Source organism: Aythya fuligula, chromosome 25 (assembly GCF_009819795.1).
Source record: "Aythya fuligula isolate bAytFul2 chromosome 25, bAytFul2.pri, whole genome shotgun sequence".
Taxonomy (NCBI): domain Eukaryota; kingdom Metazoa; phylum Chordata; class Aves; order Anseriformes; family Anatidae; genus Aythya; species Aythya fuligula.
The window spans coordinates 5,662,722-5,683,652 of record NC_045583.1 but is presented as its reverse complement, the minus strand read 5'-3'; the positions used below and the strand labels follow the sequence as shown (position 1 = coordinate 5,683,652).

The 20,931-nt window shown below is 59.9% G+C and overlaps 1 protein-coding gene across 4 annotated transcripts in view; it reads left to right on the top strand.

Moving 5' to 3' along the window:
- Positions 1-1,121: 1,121 nt before the first annotated feature.
- ITPR3 (inositol 1,4,5-trisphosphate receptor type 3) overlaps positions 1,122-20,931 on the top strand; it is a 40,296-nt gene continuing 20,486 nt past the window's right edge. For 3 of the 4 annotated variants that reach the window (XM_032203082.1, XM_032203080.1, XM_032203081.1), the window contains exons 1-14: positions 1,122-1,632; positions 8,916-8,986; positions 12,795-12,916; positions 15,176-15,262; positions 15,458-15,616; positions 15,742-15,840; positions 15,942-16,025; positions 16,852-16,998; positions 17,377-17,472; positions 18,484-18,534; positions 19,137-19,279; positions 19,444-19,543; positions 19,819-19,979; positions 20,716-20,857. In XM_032203082.1, the coding sequence (XP_032058973.1) occupies positions 1,544-1,632; positions 8,916-8,986; positions 12,795-12,916; positions 15,176-15,262; positions 15,458-15,616; positions 15,742-15,840; positions 15,942-16,025; positions 16,852-16,998; positions 17,377-17,472; positions 18,484-18,534; positions 19,137-19,279; positions 19,444-19,543; positions 19,819-19,979; positions 20,716-20,857 (1,551 nt within the window). In that variant the 5' untranslated portion in view covers positions 1,122-1,543. The remainder of the gene's footprint in view (positions 1,633-8,915; positions 8,987-12,794; positions 12,917-15,175; positions 15,263-15,457; positions 15,617-15,741; positions 15,841-15,941; positions 16,026-16,851; positions 16,999-17,376; positions 17,473-18,483; positions 18,535-19,136; positions 19,280-19,443; positions 19,544-19,818; positions 19,980-20,715; positions 20,858-20,931) is intronic. The other variant, XM_032203083.1, reaches the window with a different exon arrangement.

The window sequence follows — 20,931 nt, the reverse complement described above, 5'->3', positions numbered from 1 at the left end:
CGATCCTTTTCTGCTGGTCCTTTTCCTTTTACACCGGGAGCTCGGAGCTGCTTGTCCAGCCCCAGGTTCACCACAAAAAGGCTCCTGATGGGATTTAGGCACCAGGGCAGGTGGGACTTTGGGGTGTGTGTGAGCCCTCCTGCTGCTGGCGGTGATGGGTGGGCTGGGTGCTGGATGGGGCTGGCAGCTGGGGGGGTTTGGGTGATGGCGCATGGGTGTGAGGGGCACAGAGAGGTGGCAGGAGGTGAAGCAGGATCTGCTCCAGCAGGGGACCTGCCTGCTGGCACCCGGGCTTCAGGAAGCCTGTCTGACCACAAACACTTGCCTGGGGCAGAAAAATCCAGCGAGAGCTGCCTTGCCCTCAGCCCGGGGCTTTCCCCTGCTCCCAGGTGGTGCGGGATAGCCAGTCTGGGGGAGTGCTGCCTGAAGGGGGGCTTAGGAGCGGGGACGGAGGGCTGGGGGCCCTGGGTCTGCTCCTGGGGAGGATGGAGCAGATGGAGGGGTGGTGAGAGCAGTGCCCTCACTGCGGGGGCAGCCGCAGAGGGGCTGGGTGGGACGGGGTGGTCGCAGCAGCCTCAGTTTCCCCCTGGCAGGTGCTGGGGGTGATGTCACATCCCACCTGCACGGGGAATTTGGTTTGGTGAGAGACACAAAGTGCAGCTGCCAGCTCCCAGCACCTCCCTTTCTCCTGTGTTTGTGTACGGGCAGCACCCCGAGAGCCCCCACGGCTGGCAAGGAAGCACCCGGTGCTTTTCCAAGCAGAGGAGTCCAGGGCCAGGGGGGCGAGAAGGAGACCCCGGAGGGGCCGGTGGTGGGGCTGGGGGGCACTGCCGTGGGGCTGGGGGGCCAAGCGCCCTGGGGAGCTGCATCGTGGGGTGAACCCAGGGCAGCTGGCGTGCGGTGGAAGTGCTCGCTTCTGCCGGGCTGCTGCGAGTGTGGCGTGCCCAGCCTCGGCGATGCAGGGACTGGGGGCTGCTCGATGGCTTTGGGGTGCTGCCCCCCCCAGCCCACGCTCCCCCAAGCCGGGAGGCGGGGAGCAGAGGGTGGGGCCTCTTTTTGGGCATCCCCCCCCTCACACACACACACCCAGGCAGCTCCGGTTCTCCTCCCAGGCCAAAATTATTTGCATGCTTTTTCGAGCAGGACTTCCTGATTGCTCTCTATTGGCTGCAGGTAGAAAGCTGTGCGGAGACGGAGACACGGACAGCCGGACAGATCTCATGCAAACCTCTAGTTGAGCCTCTTCCCCACTCTTCTCCTCCTCCTTCTCCTCCTCCTCCTCCTCCTCGCAGCACGCCCGCGGCTGCCTGGCTCCCTTGGCTCGCGTCCTGCCCAGCACATGTAAAAGTTGTGCGAGAGCCCGTGCCCGCGTCCCGCTCCCCTCCGCTGCTCGCAGGGAGCCGGCGAGGAGAAGGGGGTGAGAGCCGGGCTGGAAGAAGCCCCCCTGGGCTGGTTCCCGTGAGCCCCGCTTGCCCCATGGTGGATTTCTGCGAGGGAAGGTGACTTGGGGAAGAAGCGGCGCTGCGCCGGGTTGAAGGCAACCATGAATGAGATGTCAAGTTTCCTGCACATCGGGGACATCGTCTCCCTGTACGCCGAGGGCTCCGTCAATGGCTTCATCAGTACTTTGGGGTGAGTGAGCCCTGTCCCGGAGCCTGCTCAGCACTGTGGGTTTGTTTCTCCGGGCAGAAGGGGAAGGGGAGGTGGTGCCGGGGCTGACCCCGGTGGGAACAGGGGCTGGGGACCATTTCCTGCAGGTGCGGGGCCATGGGGAGTGCAGGCTGTGCCAAGGGAGCCCCTTCCACCCTGGATGGTCACTGCTGGGGCAGGATGTGGTCCTGGGGTGTGGGGGGGGACCTGCATCCCACTCTCTGGCAGCCGTGGCCAGAAGTTTGGGGACTGGAGGGGACGAGGTGGGCTCAGGCAGCATGAGGGTCCTTGGGGCTGTGCATGAGGCTTGGGCAAACACAGTCCCTCTGTGGGGCACAGCAGGAGGAGAGCTGCCAGCCCTGCCCCGTGTGGCTGCTGGTGGCTGTCCCCTGGGCCAGGCACTGGTAGATCTCCGGCTCTCACTGCCCGCTTTGTGGTCCCACGGAGCCAAGCTCACAGTGAGCATCGCTGTGGGGTCACCACCCGTGGGTGCCCATGGGCACCAAGCCCTGCCAGGTATTAGGGGCAGTGTGGGCACGACCAGGTCCAGGCTGAGCCATCTCCTTACAGCCCCTTCCCACAGCTGAGCAGGAGGGGATCTTGCAGCCCCACCTGGGGACACGTAGGAACCTCAGGGACCTGTCCCTTGTCCCTGCAGTTTCTGTGCCTAAGCGGGAGCATTTGCCCAGGGAGATGCTCCGTTCCTGTTGAGGACAGGGCTCTGGCAGGGCTGCTGGGTGCCCTTGGGCACAGAAGGGTTTGTACCTCACCGTGGGGTGCCTCGATACAATGGGGATCACTGGAAACGCCGCTGCTCCTGGGCTGCCCAAAGCAGGGACCCAAATCTTGCCCGCAGCTCCGAGCGGTGCCGGCGCCGCTTCCAGGACGTGGGTCTGTGCCAGCACCTGCCCCATCGCGCATGTAGGAGAGGCTGAGATCAGCCAGGAATGTTGCCTTGGATGGGATTCCTGGGGCAGGAGCTGCCTGGCCCTATAATCTGCGATGAATGCACTTGCTCCCACATGCCTGTGTATAACCGGAGCCGTACATACCGGCGCCCACACGTGTACGCGCACCCACTGCTGGGCACACGCAGCCTCCCGCTTAATGCCCTGGTGCCCAAAGCCCCGCTGCTGGGTGGGAGTGGGCGAGGGCACAGACACAAAATCTCCGTGTGCCCACCTGCGTGGTGCCAACCTCGGGTCCTGCACGTGCAGGATGCGGCCGCTCTGCGCCCAGCCCTCCCTGACGGGCCGGGTGGGAGGATGCCCCCCAGGGCCCTTTCGGAGGGATCTCCTGGCGGCTCTCTCGCTTTCCCAGCGCGGGGATGTCCCAGGGCAGGGGCTGTGAGCTCAGCAGTGCGGCACTGAGCGCGCCTCCATCCCGGTGGGAGCCGGTGCTGGTTATTAGCCCACGCAGCATGTCCCAGGGGCTCGCCAGGAGCCAAATTAAGAGGTGTTTAGACACTCTGGAGCTCCAGTCTCTTTGTAGCTCCTGTCCCCAGATCCCTCTATTTTATTTTATTTTATTTTTTGCAGAATGCTTCTCTAGTTTTATAAACATCTCAAAAGCAGGGCTTGCTTGGAGAGACCATTCTCCCAGGCCCCAGCGTAGCTTTTGCTGGGCAGCCTCTCTTTCCCAGGGCTCTGTTTCCTCTGGGTTGTTTCCCACCCTCTGAAACTGTTTTCCCTTGTGCCCCGCGACCTGGGAGACCCAACCGCACCTTAAATCACTCCTGCGATAAGGGAGTGGGTGACTCACTGAGAGTGCTTCTCCCCAGCCCTACTGCTGCCTGTTTGGGACCTTATTTGGCTCATTTGCAAGGCAAATAGCTCTGCCAGCCCCAAGCTGGGCGCTGCGTGCCCAGCTGAGCACCCTGCGGAAGTGCTCCCTCCATCCTTCCTCGATGAAGGCAGGAGGGTTTGGACTGGTGTGGTCCGCAGCGGGATCCCCAGTTTATATGGGATGACACGGAGAGTTTCCAGGTGCTGGTCCCAAAAGTTAAAGAATGCATCCCAATGTCCTGGTGCTGCGGTTCCCCATCCTGGCAGGGCAGTGAGCTCTTCCCAGGGGAACTTCTGGGGCCTTTGGGGCATCCTGGCTGATGTGGGTTTGAACACCACCGAAATACAAAGCCAGGGGTGCCTGCAGGTGATGCCGCAGGATGCGCAGGGCTCTGTGCTTGGATGCACCCCAGGTGGGAGGCGCAGCGGTGCTGGCAGCCCCCGTGGCCACGGCTGCAGGACACCCGGACAGGCTGCAGCGGGGTGCGTGGCTCTGCAGCCGCTGAATTAAACCCAGTGAGCCCGGTGCGTTTGTGCTGGTGGTTCTGGACCAGGAACAGCGAGTGAGGAAGTCCTTCACCTCCAGCCCAGGGTGAAACCCTGCAGGGGAACGGACCCAGATGACACACGGGGTGCTGGCCGTTCTTGCTTTGAAGAGCTCAGCCCCATCATTTGGGAGATCTTGCGGGGCTCTTAGCAGCCCCCATGAGTCCTGGATGTGGGGGTCCAGCAGCCCTGCGGTGCATCGGGGAGCAGGATGCCCTGAAAAGCAGCAGGGAAGCGGGACCAGGCCCCGCATTAACACTAAGCCTTAACTTTTTTTTTTTTTTTTTTTTCTTTTTTTAAAGTGGTCACTTTTCCCTGTTCATCCAATGGACTTGCAATGGGGGTTGGTGGCAGGGGGAGCCCTGCAGCCCCCCCGGCTGAGCCTGTTCTGTTCATGGCCCCATCAAAGCCCCAGGGCACAAACCCTTCCTCCTGCAGACGCTGCCTGCAGTGGGCGTTTGCTCTGCAGGAGGAAAAACCACCCTCTGAAGGGTGGGGAGGACTCATGTGCGCTCCAGTGCTCGGCTAAGTGGGGGAACGTTGGCCAAAACTCCCCAAGTCACTAAAATGCTAAAGATAAACTAGAAGGAGGAGGTTATTTAAGAAGGGCAGGGCAGGAGCTGAGCACTGAAGCAACACTGATGGGTTAGGGCATCCGTGTTGCTGGAGGCATCCCTTGGCTGGGTTGTTCGGTGCCCAACGCATTACCTTCGTGGCAATGGGAGAGCAGGACAGGCATATTGGAGCTGTGAGAAGGGGTCTGGGATGTGGGAAGCTACCCAGGGGGTGCAGAGGGGTGCAGGACCCAAGGGTGGGCTCCTCTTCCCCCTTGGCTCTGTTCAAGGCTGTTCCCAGCAGGGAGGATGGCTCTGTGGGGCTCTGCTGCTGAAAATTAGAGGTGTCCGAAGGAACGGTGCTTTTTATGCTCAGGGAAAATGACCAGGAACCCATCACCAGTAACTCCTGGCGGCTTTGTGCTCATGGAGCTGGAATTTCCAGAGCTGGGACTTCAGTGGGGAAACGGCTGCTGCCATGGGATGCTTTGTGGGCATCATCCGTGCAAACCAAACCAGCGCCAAGCAGGGAGAGGAGCTGGGAGACCTCAGTTTGGGTCCTGCTGGATGCGGTGATGCCGTGAGCCCTGGGAGAAACCGCTGCCAGGAGTGTCCCCATCTCACCTTGTGTCCCCAGTGAGCCAGCACCCAATGGCTGGAGCCAGAAAGTAGCAGAAGGACGCAGGTGGGGACCCCATCCCCACCATCCCAGGGGGCTCGGGGACCAGCACTGTGGGCTGGTGGAGGGGCTGGGCCAATGGTAAGCCCGCCTGGGTGGCAGTTGGCTGTTTAACATGAAATACCACCTTTGATGGCTGTAATTGTGATTGCAGGTGGATTTACAGGGTGGAGCAGTTCAGGGAAACACAGTTGGTTAAAGGGTAACTTCAGGCCTGCTGGGTCAGGATGAACTCGCTCCTGCGGGGAGGAGAAGCACGCGAGGCGCAGAGCGGTGTCCTCCCCACAACGCGGGGACAAGGCTGTGTTTTTGTGGCCGTGCCACGTTCACTTGCTTTACTTTTACTTCCATTGCTCTGCCAGGCCAACCGATCCATGGGCTCTGTGCCGGAGGGGCTGACCCAGCCCTGTGCCTGATGGCGAGCTCTGCTCTTCCTTCTCCTCCTTCTTCTCTTTCTCCTCCTCCTCCGCTTTCTCCTTCTCCTTCTCTTTCTCCTCCTCCTCCTCTTCCTCCTCCTCGCCACCAGGACAGCCCCAGCTGGCCGCCGTCCCTGCTTGGGTTCAGGGCTGCCTGGCCTGGAGGTGCTGGAGGAGCTGCATCCCCTGACCTCCGGCGAAGGCTCAGCCTCGCACGAGGCCAAGTGCACTGGCTGCGGTCCAGGGAATCACTTTGTGCTCGGTTTTTAGGCACGCAGCACAAACCCCGCTGGACCCGCCGTGACGATTCGCAGGGCTTAAAGCTAACCAGATGCAGCAGGCTCGGCGAGGCGCAGGATCAGGCCCCCGGTGCTCCCAAGGGGCGCCTCGGAAAGGCGAAGTGTGGGGTTTTCAGCAGTGCCTCCAGCCTGCTGCTTCTCCCTGCATCATCCTCCAGGTGCTCGGATGCTGATGAGGTTTTCTCATTAACACCTGGGAGATGAAAGCCGCAGTGGCCGTGCCCCACGCTGAGCAGCACCACTGCTCTGAGAGCAGAGGGAGCCCCGCTTCGTGCCATCCCCCTGCGCTGATGCGGGTTTTTAGAGCAAACACAGCCCGGCCCCAGCAGTAACCCAGGTGACTCATGTCCACCGCGTCAGGATCCTTTCTGTTTTCAGTGATTTTTAACCCAACAAGGCTTGTCCCGAGTATCAGTTTAATAAAAACAGTGCTTTGCATTCCTGCAGAGCGTGTAATTCCGGGATTAAAGACACTGCGACTGCTCTGAGCTCATTAACTAATTAAGGTTTCCAGCCTGGCAGGTCGCTATCTGCAGCCCAGCGTCGCAGAGTGATAGTGCCAGGCACAGAAGTTCCAGGCAGTGGCTTGAGATGGAGCTGGCGTGGGTAGGAGATGCCTGCACCATTTGCTCTGGTGCTGGAAATGGGCTGCGTGGACCCTTAGCTGCAATGGAGAACTTAAATTTTACTTTTTTTAATAAATGGAGCAAGCCTTCTGCTGCTGTAGGTGCTGGTGGGCGCTTGCTGAGGGCTGGTGCTTTACTCCGTTGCTCTCATTTGAGTGGTGCTGGGGGTGCAAAGCAGCATTTCAGAGTAATAGAAACCAAATGAGTTTACGGCTGGCATTGGGCTGGGCTGAGGCTTTGCATATCTCCTGTGCGGTGAGATACGTGTGGTAAAGCCCCTGTCCGCAGCTGCCTCTTCTCCTCCTGGCACTGCTTTGTCCCATCCTTCCTTACCTCTCTCCCTGCCCTCCCGAGAGCCTGTGCCCTGCAGGAGCTCGGGGACGGTCCCGGGTCCTTCCCCAGGCAGCCTGGGCTGGGCAGGCGTGGGTCTGGAGCCCAGCACCCCCCTGCTGCCAACCACGAGTGTGGGCACAGCTGAGGCAGTGCTGCCTAGCGAAAAGCTCAATGTTTGATTACCAAAACCTCAGGGCTGGGTTTATTTGTTTGCCTTTTCCAGTCTTCTGGGGCTTTGCTAGTTGTTCTTAAGCTGTTGCTGCCACCAAAACGTTTGAGAATTTTTTTTATTTTTTTTTTTTCTCGTTACTTAAAATCTAAGGTTAATCTGCTCCGAGCCCCAGGAGCTGGGGCTTCGGCAAACTTTTCTCCTGCCAGCACCGTGACCCCTGGGTGCCACAGTGCGAGGTTTGGCTGCACCTTCGTGGCCTGCTGGTTCCCTGAGCTGTACGAGGGATGGGTCCTCCCAGCGGGCAGAGGGGAGCTCCTCCAAACCCCCCTGAAGCGGCTGGGAGAGGCTGCGCACGACAGCCAGGAGAAACAAGCTCTGGCTCGAGAAGTGAGGGTGAAAAGCAAAGGCCCCGCGGTGCCGCTGGCTGCGTGGCGGGACGCCGGCTCCTGCTCCAGCACCTCTGCTGCCAAGGACGCAGCAGCCTTGGGGTCCCCAGGGCCCCAATCCATCAGCACCGAGGCCAAATTCCTCTCTGCCGAGCTACGAAGAGGAATTTTCCCTCCTCTGGAGAGCGGCTGGGGTAGGGGAGGGAGGCCGGATCGGCAGAGCGGCACGTGGGATTTTTCTTTCCATTGAAAACCCAGCAGCACTTTGCCTGTTGGGTTTGTTGGCTGCATCGAGAGCCCCCAAGGAGCAGGAAGAGCAGCGCGGGCTCCGCCGTGCCCTTCGCTGCCGTGCCACGTGCCCACCGCGCTTCTCCTGTCCCCATTGCAACGCTCCCCCCGAGGATGCTCCCTCTGGGATTGTGCAGCCGCTGTGTTCCTGCACCCAGCCCCTCGCTTCCCAGCTGCCCGGCTTCAGGTGGGGACACGCTCCTCGACGCTCCTTGCTTCCTCGCCCGGGGCAGGAGCGCGGTTTCTCTCCCTGCATCGCCTCCTGGGGGCTGGCAGAAAGCAGGCGAGCGAGCCCAGCCTGTCTCGCTGCAGCACCCGGCGCCCGGCAGCCCTCGGGCGATGCTCACCCCTCCGCGATTTTGGGGCCAAGCACAGGGGTGCCTCATCCCTGGGTGTGCTTCGCTGGCCTTGGAAACTTTGGAGCAATGGCCTGTCCTGAAATCATGGGGAAGGGCTGCAGCACCCAAGGCCAAGCCCGCAGGAGTTTGCTTAACGCTGGGAAATGAGGAGGGGGCAGGCAGGAGGTGCAAAGCCCTTTGTGTCTGATGGGCAGAGCCAGCATCCCTGGTAATAATTAATTACAATTAACAACTGGTTCCAGGGGGCCCTGCCACCTCCATCTACAACAGTTACACCCCCTGTGTCCTGGTGGGGTAGCTCCTGGCTGGAGGAGAAGAACCATTAAGAGCAAGCTGAACCCCTCACGTTTTTACCAGTTTAACGAAGACCTGGGGCCGGGGGCTGTGAGCAGTAACCTCAACCTCCAGCTCGGGCAGAAAGGCTGGCTCCACACGGTGCCCATCGCCTCGGGGCGGATTTGGCTCAGCTGAGTGCTGAGCAAGGCAGGATCCGTTCCTGCAGGGTGTGGGCATCAGAGCTTCCCTCACGGGTCACTGAGCAAAGGCCCCGGCACCCAGCATCACCGTGCTTCGAATGTCGCTTTGGGGCAGGCACCCATGACAGGCTGCAGGAGCTGAGTGTCATCGAGCCAAATATTTATATAAATATAAATGCAAAGGGGTAGGGGGCAGGAGGTGCAGGTTTTGATGCTGTCATTTTGGGGCTGGTGCCAATGCACATGTGCCCTCATGGTGCTGTGGGTTCTGGGGAAGGCACTTCACTTGCTCAGGCCCCGCTGCTGCCTTGTAGTCTCTGAAGCTCTGTCCCTGCTTGGTCCTGCAGGCTGGTGGACGACCGGTGCGTGGTGGAACCAGCGGCTGGAGACCTGGACAACCCTCCCAAGAAGTTTCGAGGTGAGATTGGGGCTGTGTTGGGGCAGCTCGGTCACTGCAGTGACACCGTGGGGACACCACAGCCCTGCGCATCTGTGCCAGGGATGGGGACCGGGGTCCCAGCTCGCTCAGGACCGGGGTGAGCCCTTTCCAGAGGAGCCTGGAGGGATTTTAGCTGCTGTAGTTTGTCACCATGGCTTGGCCAAAGCCACCCTCCTCAGTTCACCTCTGGGTGCGTTTATACATTTACTGGAACCGCCTCCGTGCTGGGATGGTCCTTGGGACCCCATAACCCAGCCCTATGGAGCAGAGAGCTGCCCTCTGCAAAGGTGGGTCCGTACCCAAACACATCCCTAGGGATGCTGGCAGCTGGGTATCTGCCGGCTGGGAGCAGGGGGGAGAAAAAAAAACAGGAGGGGACAGAGAGAGGGGCAGTTGCAACAGGCAAACTACTTCAAGGCAAGCCTGTTAGCGCTCAGCGCTAATTACATCTGCCCTGCTTGGCTGCACCTCAGAGAGAGCCGGGGGATTAAGCCACCCTTTTACAAGGCGGGTAGGGTTTAGGTAAATCCCTACCCAGCCTTGGCGGTCACGTTTTGGGCCGCACCATCTCCTCGAGCGCTCGGGGCCGTACTCGTTCCCCGTGCTGGCAGCGCCGAGCGGGAGCGAGCTGCGACGGCCAGGCCGGGCGGAAAAGGGGATGAGTCACCCGAGGGCTGGGATGGATCCCGGCGTGTGGGAATGCTCGGGAAAAGCCCGGCCAGGCTGCTGGGGAGAGCCTCCTGCTCCCAGGCTGTGTTAGCCCCTGGGAGAGACCTTTGGGCTCTGCGGGAGCAAAGCGCTGCACCTGGGGCATCTCCTTTGTGCCCAACGCTGGGAAATGGTGTTCTTGTGCCTGGCACACTGCAGGGAGGGGTCCCTGAGGGCATCCTGGTGGGTCTGGGTGCCTGGAGCACCCTGCGGGTCCTGCAGGTGCTGTGGCAGGTAGGGACCGAGGCACGGCTGTGCTCCGGGAAAACTTCCCCAAACCAGTGATCGCGTTGTTGGATTTGGGGGTTGGTTTATGGCAGCCATTCTTTATATACCAGCTACCATAATTTCAAGCCCCTTTGAAAAAAAAATCTGTTTAAATACTGGTTTCCCACTCTGCTTCGTGCCCCAGGCCCGTTCATGTTTTTTAATGAATTTTTTTTAACTGCCTGCAGTGGGGTGCTGTGCAGATGCCTTCCCCACTGCCAAGCAGCGACCTGGCTCTCCGTGGAAGCCGCTGCCACTTGTTTGGGTCTGGGGCTGACTTTGGGGACATCTGACAGCCCCACAGAGCCCCGCAGCCCTGGCACACCCGGCAGCCATCCCTCTCCCAGCGGACTTTCACCTGGGGCTGGCTGGGAACAGCTGGGAGCTGGGCGCAAACCGGCACCAGTTCCGCGGGCTTGCTGGTCCCAGCAGCCGCAGCGTCTCCCTTCCTGGACATGGGCGGGTGTTGAATCTCTTTTCCAGACTAAGGTCTGCTCTAGACGTAGCCCTGCTCCCGGCAAACCGTATCAGGATATCCAGCCGCTTGTTTTAATGGCCGGAAAAGTAGCAGTCTGCCTTGTCGATAGCTATCACCGCGAGGGAGGTAAAAACAACGGGCTGGTGCTGTTTCCCTGCTGCAGCAGCAAGAGGCTTAAGAGGATTTTAATGGGTTGTTGCCATCCCCGTATCCTGTGGCTGGACCCTGCCCTTCCCGGCTCAGCTCCCTGGTGCTCGTTGCCTCGCCACCGGGGGGTTTGGGGGCACAGAGCGGGGAGCAGGGCCCTTCCCCACGAAGTCAGACCCAGGTGGGTTTTGGAAGTGCCCAAAGCCAGCCAGGAGCCTGGCTCTGCAGTGAGGGGCTCTGGCTGGGCTGCCTGCATCGTGCCCTCCGAGCCTCTGAAAGGCACCTGGTGCTTCTCGGATATTTGCTTTTCGTTGTGCTTTCTTCCTCCCAAGCCTCTTCTCGGCCCTGCCTTTGGGCACATTGGGAAGAAGCAAATAAAACACCAAGTCCTGCACTCAGTGGGGCAGGTGCCTGAGTTGAGGCTTGCGGCAGAGTCTGTGACGGTTGCAGGCCAAGGGGGCAGCTGGAGCCTGGCTGCTGGTGCCTCAAATACCCTGGATCCTCCCTGGTGGACACGCGGGAGGTTTCATCTCCATGGCTGTGCCCATCAGGAGCTGCTCAGCCCCATCCCTGATCCACATCTGGGCGCTGCTCCGGCTTGGTGCTCGCCGCACAGTGCTGACATGGGAGCTTTCCTCGGCTTCCCTGCTTTCCGCCCACCATCCATCTTGCAAAAGCTCCTCGGAATGTACACCTGGGTGCCAAAACCTCCGGCTTCCAGCACGAGCCTTGCTGAAGCCTTTCCGTGTGCAACTGATTCTGTGCCTCAGTTTCCTTCCTTGCAAAACCTGGCTTGGCGTGCAGCGATGGGGATGTGAGCAGCCCCTGCGGACAGGGAGTGCTTGGAGGCAGGGGGTTGATTTGCACCTCTGTCTTAATAGCTACGCTGGATTTTTTTCCCCTCCCTCATTCCTCAGTTTCTCCTTTCTACCAGGTCCTTTTGCAACCTAATTAGCAATTTAATGAAAACGATTCAAGGTGCTGCAGGTGGCCCGGAGTGTTTCTGTGGCCCTGCTTGGAGGCAGTGGGAGAATGCAGCCAGGCATTACAGCAGCTACACTCGAGTCCCTGATTAAAAGCCCAGCGTCACAAAGCCTCCTTGGCACGGGACATGCCATTAGCAAATAGACCTGTAAAGTGAAATGTGAAACTTGGCCCCTAACCAGCAGCCCAAGCCGGTGAGAACTGTGCTCTGTGCTTGTTTGTTCGTCACTCCCAGGTAAATAAATACGTGCTTGCCAGCGAGCTGGGACCGGGGCCAGAGATGGAAGTGATTTTTCTTTTTGTGTCTGAAGGTTCTGGGCTGCTATTTCAGGCGTAATTCGGGTGACCCAGGCTGTAGGTCCCTTCCTGCCGTCGCCCCCTGTCCCTACACAGCATTGTACCATGAGCTGAATCAGATGCATGATGGAGCTGCCTCCTGGCTTCTAGAGGGCCGCTCTTGTGCCTGGATTCACAAAACCCTGGGGGTCTGCACCCCCCCATTTGGCCACAGCAGCGTGGGGAATAACAGCAAACTGGGGAGCAGAGCACATCCATGCTGCCAGCGTCTGGGGGAGCCAGGATCCAAACCCTTTGCATCCCCAGAGTGTTTCTTTTAGGACTGGAAGTGCAGCTGTTTGCAATCCAGATTTTAGAAGTGCTGGCTCGTAGCTTCCAGCATTGTTAATTAAGTCTCGTTGTGAGCAGGCACGGGAGAGCAGCAGCGTGTTTGCAGAGTCCTGGTGGCACGGCTACCGAGGGGACAGCATCCCGCGGCCTTGCTGCCTGGGTTCGGGGGCTGCAGAGCAGCGAGGGCAGTGCGGGGACGCCTGCTCCTGTCCCTATCCTGCTGCCTCTGCTCCCTTCCTCCAGCAGGATCCGCTCCCGGTTCAGCCCAGCTGTGCTTCATCAATACGTTTTCTCCCCCTGAAGCTTTCCTTCCCAAATTGCGTGGCCGTTTCCGATGGGAATGCTTCTATCGCGAGTCCAAGCAGTGGAGTCACTCCTGGCCTCTTTATTTATTACCCAAAACTAGTCCATCAGCTACCAGCGAGAGGCTCATCCTTCTACCTGTCTGCTCTGGACCCCTAGCAGCAGATGGGGTGGCTGCGGGCTGGGAGGATGCTGCTGGGTTGGGAGCAGGGGCTCTGGGTGACGCTGGTCCCAAGCCGCTGTGGCTTCACGTGTGCCTCCCTCTGCTCCCAGATTGCCTCTTCAAAGTATGTCCCATGAACCGCTACTCTGCCCAGAAGCAGTACTGGAAGGCCAAGCAGACCAAGCAGGACAAGGAGAAGATCGCCGATGTGGTGCTGCTGCAGAAGCTGCAGGTGAGCGGAGCTCCCGGCGCAAGGCACTGGCCAGTGGGGACGGTCCCCGTGGGCAGGTAGGGTGGCAGCCACGAAACCCCTCACTGTGCAAACCCAGAGACATTCTGCTTCCTGGAAAACATGCCTGGGAAGCCAGGACCTGCCCTGGGTGTTTCTGTTTTTGGGTGTCCCCCTGCTCAGCTCTGCTGCCTCCTGTCCCGCTGCCTTCCCCCTGGCACAGCCCCGGCACCCAGGGGTGCCCGGCATGGAGCCGTTGTGAGCAGGACCTGCTCCAACGGGCTGGGGAAGTGAAAGGCTCCTGTTGACTTCCACGAGGTTTGGAAAAGGCCCATGTTAAACATTGCATAATCACCTCAGACAGCTGGCGAGGCCCTGAGGATGATTCATAGCACCGAAGCTCAGGCAGGATTCATTAAATCATCTCGCCAGGCTTTGAGCTGGGCCCCGCAGCTCCCCCAGCTTCGCTTTTGGTGAGCGAAGTCCAAGGCAGTGTCCGGCCAGGGCGTCCTGGCTTGGGTTGGAGATGCCGAGACAGGGTCAGCGCCTCCTTGACCACGCTCAGAAACATGCATTTTCCTGCTCTGCTTAGGCAGTAATTTGTAACGTTGACAGCCGTACTGGCCACGACTGGACGGAGAGGCTCATTTCTGAGCCTGATTGATTGAACCTTGCTTCAGTTTTGTCTTCAAGAGATCCTGTAATTTCCTCGCTCTGTCCTGCTGCTCCCGGTGTTGCTCTTTTGGCACACGCCGCCGGCACCGGGAGCGGGCTGAAGACAGCAGCAACCCCCAGAGAGCTTCCTGAAGCAGCAGCAGCCCAGGTCCCAACAGGAGAAACCCTGCCCTGTACCCACTGGTGCCTTTCTGTGCTTGTGCTCCTGCCCCTTTGCTTGTAAGGGGGTTTTAGGCTCAGTGTTTTCTCGGCCGACTAATTGCAAGTGCAGCCAGATGCACCACAGAGGTTTTCCTCCTACCTCTGACATCTTTGGAGCCACCCCACAGCCTCTGGGGCTGCCCCTGTGCGCATCCCTGGTGCCCCATCCCTACTGGGGACAGACTCCGCTCCCTATGAGGGACAGGCTGCCAAGGTCAGCCCCTGTTGGCTCGGGACAGCCTGTCCTCCCTCCTGGCCCCGTGTCTTTCAGCAAGGGAGGAGTTGAGATCTGGGTGCAGATTTAGGAGCCACCGCGGTGCCTGATGTCTCACCGGGGCCGTGTTGCTGCACGGGGTGGTTGTTAAACTCCCAGCTCGGCAGCAGAGCGGGTTTCCCCAGGCTCTTGGTTTGTTTTCCCAATGGCATCAGCCACCGCTGTGGTCCCTGGCCAGGTGGGAGCACATCACATGGGTGTCACCCAGCGCTCTGTGGGGATGGAGAATTAACCAAAGCGGTGGCAATGCCCAAAAGAGTGAAGGGGCTGGAGCCCAGTGCAACGTGCTGTGCAGATTCAAAGCCCTGATTCGCATCACAGACCGCCTGCCCCATCCTCCCACAGGGTACAGGCTGTGATTCCAGCTTTCTTTCCCAATTCCTCATGCAAGAGGGGGAGGAAGCAGGACGGGCAGGGGCGGATGCTCTCCCAGCCCCATCCCTCGCTGTGGTTTTCCCATCCCAGCTCCATGGGAGCGCGGGGCTGGTGCTGCCCAGGCTGTGCCCATGCCGGGGCCAGTGCCGCACCCTCGCCATTCCCAGACGGATCCGCTGCCGGAGCAGATTCCTGCCTTGCTCCACGTCTGTTGACAGCACCCCTCTGGCTGCCAGAGCCGCCACGTTGAAAATGTCTGTGGTTTAGGAGAGAGGGGCTGGCAGGAGCAGCCCGTGGCAGATCTGAAAATGCTGACAGCTCCGGGCACGGCACTGCTGATGTGCAGCCTTCTGAATGTCGGTGTCGGTGCTGCCAGGAGCCCCCAGTGCCACTGATCCACTGGGATGTGGCATCGCCCCAGCCCTTGGTCCATTTGTGGTGCCACCCCGTATTGGGGAATTTTGTAGAAGCCTGTCCAAGTTTTTAAATCCTTGGCTTAAAGCTCCCATGTGCTTCATGTTGTTGCGTAGGGCCACAGCAGGGTCCTGGGCTCAGCTCTCCGATGCTGAGGACCATCTTACGGACCGTGGTACCTGGGGGACAGAGGGATGCTGAGGCCATGTCACAGCCTGTCCCCTGCCCTCCCCGTAGCTCAGGGTGCCGGTGGTGCCCCTGGGGCTTGCTCTGGGTGGGATGGGGCTGCTTCCACCCTGAGCTCTTCTCCTTTTGGCATCCAGCATGCAGCCCAGATGGAGCAGAAGCAGAACGAGACTGAGAACAAGAAAGTGCATGGGGACGTGGTGAAGTACGGCAGCGTCATACAGGTACGGCACTCACAGCTCCTCTGCCCCCAGGCTGCTCGGGCTGCTGGGTTTTGGGGAAAAAACACACAGATCCAGTGAATGTGAGCTGGACACCTGGTGGGCAGGGGCTTGTGGTGCCCCTCCTGGGTAGGACCGGCACCGGGGACCTGGGGCTGTGCCAGGTCACCCCAGCTCACCCCAACGTTTGCTCCTCAGCTCCTGCACATGAAGAGCAACAAGTACCTGACGGTGAACAAGCGGCTGCCGGCCCTGCTGGAGAAGAACGCCATGCGGGTGACGCTGGATGCCACCGGCAACGAGGGGTCCTGGCTCTTCATCCAGCCCTTCTGGAAGCTGAGGAGCAACGGAGATAATGTGAGCACAGGGCTGCAAAGCGCCCAGAAGAAGCTGAGCTGAGCAGTGCTCAGGCATACCAGGGCTCACATCCCCACCGAGCACCCTTCTCATGCTCTCTCCCCTGTTCTCCTTTTGCTCCCCAGGTAGTTGTGGGAGACAAAGTGATCCTGAACCCCGTGAACGCCGGGCAGCCGCTGCACGCCAGCAACTATGAGCTTGCAGACAACGCTGGCTGCAAGGAGGTGCTGGGGCTGGCTGGGGGCTTGACTGGTTTTCTTTTTTTTTGTTCTTTTCTTGTCCCATTTCCCTTCTGGGATTGTGACCTTGCTCTCTTGCTGCCTAGGTGAACTCAGTCAATTGTAACACCAGCTGGAAAATCAACCTTTTCATGCAGTTCCGCGACCACATGGAGGAAGTGCTGAAGGGGGTAAGGAAGGAGATTCGGCTGCCGGCCGCTCGGGACGCGACGGGCTCAGGGGATCCAGCCCCATCCCCTGCTCGGGCAGGACACTGTAGCTGTTTGGCTGTGTGACAAGGGCAGGATGCCTCGAGGGGCTTGGTTTCTAGGGGAATTCATCACTCGGAGCACTTAACAGGGAGCTGGAGCTGGGATTTTCGGTATCTATGGGCAGGAGGTGCCCAGGGGGCATCAGGTTACCCCCTGCCTTATTGTATTCAATCGGCTCCCAAGGACAATATGAGGCACACATGGTGCCAGCTCTGGTTCCAGCTACGGGGACAATTTCTGGCTGTTCAGCCATGCAGCAGGGCTGGCTGCTGCCTGGGAAAGGAACTTTCCCTGCAGAGCTATTGTTCGGGTCGGAGGTCCTCCAGGAAGCAGCTGGCTGGATATTGATTGTTAGGACCTCACAGATCTTCATCCCCAGGCGCCTGCTTATCCCCAGCTTCCTCTGCATCCTCCTCCTGGGGTGTTAATGCCATAAATGTGTTGGTGAGCAGAGCCTCTGCCCGCTCCGGGGGTGCGAAGTGGGGGGTTTGTACCCATTTCACAGCCTAGGGAGTAGAGGCAGAGAGAAGCAGCTGGTGCAAGTAAACAGAGTGATGGCATTGCAAAGCACAGGGTGCCCCCGTGTCCCCACCACCCCATGCACGGGCAAGGTGCCCTCCCCTGGGCTTGGAGGAGCATTTGTGCTACTAGAAGTGGCTTTTAGCAGAGCCATGGCCACCCTCCTTCATGGGGCTGGGGGGGGGAATGCTGCCTCCGTGTCCTCACTGCCATGTCCTGGTGCCAGGGGGACGTGGTGAGGCTCTTCCACGCCGAGCAGGAGAAGTTCCTCACCTGCGACGAGTACAAAGGCAAGCTGCACGTCTTCCTCCGCACCACCCTGAGGCAGTCGGCCACCTCGGCCACCAGCTCCAACGCCCTGTGGGAGGTGGAGGTGAGCGGGGCCGTGGGAATCCAGGGTGCCTCCCCGTGCCTGGGGAGGCTGTTGGAACCAGTGCTTGTTTCGGTATGTTTCTGGCCTTGAATTTCCACTTTCTGGTGGCCTGAGTGCCCTGGTGAAAGCCAGCAGAAGGCTTGAGCTCTGAGAGGGAGCTGGAAGCCACGTGTGCTGACGGATGGGCGATTTTATAGCTCGTGCTGCCCTGGAGGAGATGGGTGTCCCTCAGCCCCTTGGTGGCTCAGTGCCCCAAGCTTCTTTGCTTGTGGGCACCTTTGGGACAGGATGGGGATCTTGTCACCGGTGGCTTTGCTGGGGGCCAGGACCAGGACTGGTATCTCAGCCCTGCTCTGAGTGCTCCTCTGCTCCTTCCAGGTGGTCCACCACGACCCATGCCGAGGGGGCGCCGGGCACTGGAACGGCTTGTACCGCTTCAAGCACCTTGCCACGGGCAACTACCTGGCAGCCGAGGTAAGGGGGCGAGCACAGGGGTACAGAAAGCTGCCCTGCCCTCGAGAGGCTGTCAGCAGAAGTAGAACCCACCCTTAGATAGAGCAGTGATGTCCAAAATGCTCCTGGCTGCCTCCCCTCTGGCCCTGGCACGTGTAACCAGGGGGCAGTAGGGGGTGGCTGGGATTTTCCTGTTTGCTCACTCTGGGCCAAGCGACTGTACTGGCACAACCTCCTTGTGGGATGGAAGCAGCAGATAACTCATCTGGCTGCATTTAACTCTTCCTGTCCAGGTTTTGTCCTTCCTCATCCTCTGGTCAGTGGAGGCATCCAGGGCTGGGAAGGGCTGGGGGAGGTGTGGGCAAAGCCTGAGCCTGGAAACCCCCAAATGGGTTTTGCTCCCATTTAAGGTCGGCTTAAGGCCTCCTGACAGAGGCACAAAGAGGTTTCTGCTCTTAGGTAATGTGGTTTATATGACACTAATGCCCAAGGGAAAAGTGTTAGACCTGCTGCCAGGGGAGCAGGGACGTGCTGAGGGAGCTGGGTGCACCCCGTGCTGAAGGCGTGCCGTCACTGCGGAAGATGACCTAAGGGGGCCCCTTCTGCCACAGGCAGGATGGAAATAGCACTTACTGGATCCAATGCTGAGCCTCTGAAATTTGGGTGCTTTAAACCAAAAGACATTCAGCTGACCTCTGCAGAGGAAAGAAGATCCCCATCCTGGGCTGGTGCTGCCTGGCTTGTGGTGCTCAGTGAGACCCTAACCTGGGGCCTCGAGGGATTTGCAGCGAGAGCTTGTCTTGCTGCGATGCAGAGCCCCGGGGCTCGCTCTGCCCCTGTCCTCCTCCGTGGGGCTGCAGCTCTGTGCCCTGGGCGTGGGTCACGTCCTCCAGCCCCATCCGGGCAGGTTTTGTCTCTCTGCAGTGTGCATGAGCAAGGAAGGAACAGAAACAACGCCCCACGCTTAGGGCTTTGGAGGGACTGAGGGGGAGGGCTGGGAGCTGTCTTTCATCTCCCTCTTTAACTTTTCAGGAAAACCCAAGTTATAAAGGAGACGTGGCTGAGCCCAAAGCAGCGCCCACGGTGAGCTGTGTGCAGCCTTGCTAGCAGAAATGCTGCTGCCGCTGCCTGAAACCACGCTGCCTCTTAGACTCTGCCTGAAAGCAGGGAAATGCCCCAAAAAAAGAGCCCGCCACGGGGACAGTGCCCGCGCTGTGCCACCGGGTCCCGCTTGGTGCTGAGGTTGTGGCTGGAGGCTGTCCTGGCACAGGGCTGCCGAGCAGAGCATCCCGCATCCCGCACTCTAGAGTAGCATCCCCATGTCCCGCTTGCAAGAGGACCCCGCCGAAATCTGTCGGAGAGGGGTCCCAGTGCATGTTGGATCCCCAGGCCACGGGGGTGTGCAGACGAAGTGCTGGTAGAAGAGAGATTTGGACTTATTTTTTTTTCCTCTTCGGTGAGGTTTGGAGAAGGGGTGTCCCCGTAGCTCAGGGGCATTGTGCCATGCTTGTGCTCTTGCAGCCCCTCGTTTGCCTCTCCACTACGAGGCTCAGCCCGGCACCCGAGCCAAAGCTTCTGCACTGAGCGTAGCCGCTGCGTGTCCTCCGATGCTGTGTGCACAGAGAGGCTGGGCTCGGCGGGGCGACCTCTCTGCTCGGGGCTCAAAGCCATTTTCCCTGGTGCAGGGGGGCAGCAGCCGCTCCAGCCGCAGGAACACAGGGGAGAAGATCAAGTACCGGCTGGTGGCCGTGCCCCACGGCAACGACATCGCCTCCCTCTTCGAGCTGGACCCCACCACGCTGCAGAAGACGGACTCCTTCGTCCCGCGGTACGTGAGAAGCGCCAGCATGGAGGGGTGGAAATAAAGAAGGGAGGATTCATCCACGGTGGGAAGTTTTGTCACAAGGGAAGCTTTGCTGGGTGCTGGGGGAAGTGGTGGGTGCCAGCATGTCTGCGCGGGGGCTGCTGACCAAGGCACCATGCTGTCTGCAGGAACTCGTACGTGCGGCTGCGCCACCTCTGCACCAACACGTGGATCCAGAGCACCTACGTGCCCATCGACATTGATGAGGAGAGACCCATCCGCCTCATGGTGCGGCCCCATACCCTGCTCCCATCCACGGATTTACCCCCTGGCTCCTTCCTCCTTCCCACCCCGCTCTGCCCAGGGGCACCCCAACCTTCACCCAGAGACCGTGATGACCCAAGGGGGCAGTGGGCCGCCAGCCCACAGCCTCCCCCAGTCACGTCAAGCCCATCCCAGTCCTTCCAGTGGGGACAAACTGGGCCCCTGGTGCCAGCTGGGTGGATGCGGGGACACTTGGTGCTGCCCTGCCTCTGTGACACTGCTTCCCTGTTCCTTCCCAGCTGGGCACGTGTCCCACCAAAGAAGACAAAGAAGCGTTTGCCATCGTCTCCGTGCCCGTGTCTGAGATCCGGGACCTGGACTTTGCCAACGACGCCAGCTCGATGCTGGCCAATGTGGTGGAGAAGATGAACGAAGGTTTTCTCAGCCAGAACGACCGGAGGTAAAAAGTCATTTCCCTGTGGAGATGGGGCTGTGCTGGAGCCCTCCAGCATCTCTGCAGAATGGGGCCCCTGCCTGGGTCATGGTGCCGGCTCTGCCTTGCTTTCCTGCCCGTGACCCAAATCCACGCCTGCTTCTCCCAGGGATCTGGCGAGGAAATCAGATAACAGCACAGACCCGCTCTGGCCCCTCCTTTGCTGCTAGAAAAATAACTGAGGGGCTGGGAGATGGCCCCATGATAGGGGCAGCCTGGTTAGTCACGGTGTTATTTTTAGGTGGGTGGGTTCTTGGCGTTTCCTGAGCAAACACAGATACCCGGTGGGACAGAGCGAGCCGCTGCCGCCCTGCCAGCCCGCCCCACGCTGGTCCCATGGCGCTTGCACCACTCTGAATGTGACTCAAGGGGCAGAGGCATTGAATGCAAAATCCCCGGCGTGAATCACGAGCACAAACCCATGACATTTACCATGGCACCTGACTTGAGACAATAATTTCCGTAGGAACTGCAGGGGCTGCAAAGCCTCACGGTTCAGGGCAGCCACTGGCCTCTAGCAGTAGGGAGGATCGGCCAGCAGCTTCCCCGGCAGTGTTTTGAGCCCTGAACGTGGGCTTTTTGGTCCTACAAAATGTGCCAGCAGCATTGCAGGCACCTGAGCACGGGTGGGCTGCATGCGGTGGGTGAGTGGCCTCCCTGGAAGGAGGGTCCCACCGCCCCGCTGGCACCGTGCCCCTTGCAGGTTTGTGATCCAACTGCTGGAGGACTTGGTGTTCTTCGTCAGCGATGTCCCCAACAACGGCCAGAACGTGCTGGACATCGTGGTGACCAAGCCCAACCGGGAGCGGCAGAAGCTCATGCGGGAGCAGAACATCCTGAAGCAGGTGAGGGGCCATGACCGTGCACCTGGGTAAGGCTGAGGTCTGGCAGTGCACCAAGCACAGCTGATGCCCAGCCA